At 37.0% G+C, this 3,386-nt stretch overlaps 1 protein-coding gene across 1 annotated transcript; it reads left to right on the top strand.

The window, feature by feature from the left end:
* The first annotated feature begins 506 nt into the window (after nt 1-506).
* Nucleotides 507-1,485, top strand: LOC120582071 (olfactory receptor 10K2). The gene has a single exon (XM_039837531.1). It carries the CDS (start codon nt 541-543, stop codon nt 1,483-1,485), a length of 945 nt encoding a protein of 314 aa, XP_039693465.1. The 5' UTR covers nt 507-540.
* Nucleotides 1,486-3,386: the final 1,901 nt, after the last annotated feature.

Raw genomic sequence — 3,386 nt, 5'->3', positions numbered from 1 at the left:
AGAATTGCAAAATGTAGGTCTAGGTTATAAAGAGATTAAAACTAAGGGGATGAGTTTATACGTAAAAAAAAAAAATAATCAAAAGCTATATGTAAAGTTATGTATAAATGTAGTATATTCATATGGTTTAGTTTGCAGCTACAGTAAAGTGGAAGGGTGAGAAGTCAAGAAAGCCAAATGGACAAAAGTTGAAGGATAAACTGAGACTGAGAGGCTAAGCATTGTAATACCAGCCTCATCCTGGGAATGAAGATGAAGGGATAGTAGAATATAAGAAATGTCAAGAACACTTTACCTATGGTGTTAGAATTACTATAGAAACCCAAAATTATCTGTACACTTTCACCTGATTTTAGATACTTCTTCATGCCTTAAAAAAGAAAAAGAAAAAAATGAAGTGAGGAGGAATGAGTTTAGAACTCAAAATTAGAAAACGTGATCTATAATGATCAATTTCCTGTGATTCTAATAATTTTCAGGGATTTGTCTTGGCACCATTTCCTCTTCCCTCTCAGGTTGTTTCCTGATGATGTACCTTCCATGGAGTGGGTCAATGAGACATTGGTGAGAGAGTTTGTCTTCCTCAGCTTCTCATCTCTGGCTGGTCTGCAGCGGGTACTCTTTGTTGTCTTCCTGCTCGTTTACCTCTTCACTCTGGGCACAAATGCTGTCATCATTTCTACCATTGTGTTAGATAGAGCCCTTCATACCCCCATGTACTTCTTCCTTGCCATCCTCTCCTGCTCTGAGATTTGTTATACTTTTGTCATTGTACCCAAGATGCTACTTGACCTGCTGGCCCAGAAGAAAACTATCTCCTTCGTGGGCTGTGCCATCCAGATGTTTACCTTCCTCTTTCTTGGCTGTTCTCACTCCTTCCTGCTGGCAGCTATGGGTTATGATCGTTATGTGGCCATCTGTAACCCACTACGCTACACAGTGCTCATGGGACATGGAATGTGTGTAGGACTCGTGGCTGCTGCCTGTGTCTGTGGCTTTACTGTTGCACAGATTATCACACCTCTGGTATTTCGCCTGCCCTTCCACTCATCCAACCAGCTCCATCACTTCTTCTGTGACATCTCACCTGTCCTCCAAGTGGCATCTCACCATACTCACTTTAATCAGATTGTCATCTTCATGCTCTGTGCATTAGTCCTGGTTATACCCCTGTTATTGATTTTGATATCCTATATTCACATCATCTCTTCCATTCTTCAGTTTCCTTCCACATTGAGCAGAAACAAAGCTTTCTCTACCTGTGCTTCTCACCTCATTGTTGTCACTGTCCATTACGGTTGTGCCTCCTTTATCTACTTAAGACCTAAGTCCAACTACTCCTCAAGCCAGGATGCTCTTATATCAATATCTTACACTATCTTAACTCCATTATTCAATCCAATGATTTACAGCTTGAGAAATAAAGAATTCAAATCAGCTCTTCATAGAGTTATTGGAAGAAAGCTTTCTCTGCCACAACATTAATCTAAATCTGCTTTTTCCAAGAAGTAAAGCACAAGGTCTATATTTCTCCTTTTCTGGGTGTTTATTAAATCTGTCTTTTAATATATTCAGATCATGATTTTTAAATGAGACAACACCTGTAAAGTGCCTGTTACAATGTTTTGTGAATAAGGTATATCTAATTAATGTTCAAGTAAGAAAATTAAACAAAATTTTATCTATTCCTGTATTTCTAATGTATCAATAGAGCTGCTTTTTTCTTAATTTTTGTGCACTAGCACAAATCTAAATTTAGTCAGCATTCTTTCTAGGTAGTCACAGGGGCATAGGTTAAAGAGAAGACCTAAAACTCACACAGTGGCCAAAAAAGGTATGCTAAGCTTAAACTTACTTTATTAAATATTCAACAAATCGAAAACATTGTGTAAAAAGCAAGCAGTTTCTGTTCCCTATGCAGGTCAAGAGTCTGCATGCACATTTTAGGCCAGAACTTGAGTTAGATGTTATTTTTCCTTCCCTAAGGAGTGAGAATAAACAGGGAGCTTCATGTAGAGGGTTGACGACTTGCTTTATTTTTTTCCAAGGGCCACTTCTCAGTAAAGATCTTCTGAATGAATCATTTCATTTCTAAGTTTGTTGCTTTTCTTCCACCAGACTCATCATCAGTGACCTATACCTTCCAGGGCTTGAAGCAAGAGGTTAGGAACTAGCATGTTGCATGCCCTGTTTTTTAGTGGGATGCTGTGCTTATCTTCTAAGACAGCATTTGTTTTATTTCTTTGAAGCTTGAGAATTACTGAGGGTGAGGTCTGAAGATCACAGAGACTAAAGCAAAATTAATTTCTTTGGGCATCAATTCTCTTCTCCTTGGGCCTATTGCTCAGCCCAGGCCTCTAGCCTATTAAGTTGTCTCAGGAAAAGAAAAAAATGATAAAATGTGAATCAATTTAATGTGCTAATTGTTCAAACTGTTTAAAAATATTACTTTCCTGTATTTTAGGACAGCCCTAGGAAGTACATATTTTGATCCATATTTTATAGATAAGAAAACTAAGTTAGAAAATTAAAATATCTTGCCTACTAGTGAGTATAATTGATTGAGCCCACATCATCTTCTTCCTTTATTAATGCTTCTACAATGTTTTCACATGACTCCTGTAAAGACTATCTTTTTAATTAATAGGAGGCAGAATGTATAAATATTAATCTTCAATAGTAGAAGACTAAACCATGTGACATCTGTAGAAAAGATTCAGGTGTAAGAGAAAAGGCCTTCATATTATACCATGTAGTTAATCCTTCTCCTAATATAACTTGGTGTTGAGAGAAGGGGGGAAAGAAAACCTACCACCTTTTGATTTGTTCTTTTCCAAGACTTGTTCTTTGGAGTCAGATACCAGAACACTGACAAGTGGATAGGATGGTGTGTGTTCAAAGGTCATGTATATTAGAACAACTTCCCTTTCTGTCATTTTATCCTTGTTAGTTTTTTATGTGACCATAGAATTAATTTGACCTTGGGCCTACCATCGAGGGTTAGACTAAATATCTTGTTCCCCTTCTTCTTTTTTTCACACCCATACATCCTTGGTTAATTTAAGCTCCACTCTTTAGTCATATGTAACTTTTAGGAAAGTGGTGACATCTTTAGATTTGGGGTTGGCTTTAGTGAGAAAGCAAAACCTGTTAGTATTTCAAACTAGATTATGTATTGCAGATGAGCTTACAGAGAAATCTTCACTAGTGTTTCAGGCACAAATTCAGCCAATGATAATACATTGGTATTTTTATTTCCCATTCAGCATTGTCTCCTATATATATAATTATGCAACCTCACATTAGGGAAAGTAAACAGAGGGCTGTCAGTACTGAGATTGGCTTTATAGGATTAAGAGAAAAAATACAGTATTGAGAAATCTGCT

Source organism: Pteropus medius, unplaced genomic scaffold (genome assembly GCF_902729225.1).
Source record: "Pteropus medius unplaced genomic scaffold, Ma_sr-lr_union100, whole genome shotgun sequence".
Taxonomy (NCBI): Eukaryota; Metazoa; Chordata; class Mammalia; order Chiroptera; family Pteropodidae; genus Pteropus; species Pteropus medius.
The sequence above is the reverse complement of the archived record's forward strand: the minus strand, read 5'-3'. Positions and strand labels throughout refer to the sequence as shown.

Coding starts and splice junctions, on each gene's coding strand:
- LOC120582071 (XM_039837531.1), top strand. CDS start 541: ATGGAGTGGGTCAATGAGACATTGGTGAGAGAGTTTGTCTTCCTCAGC.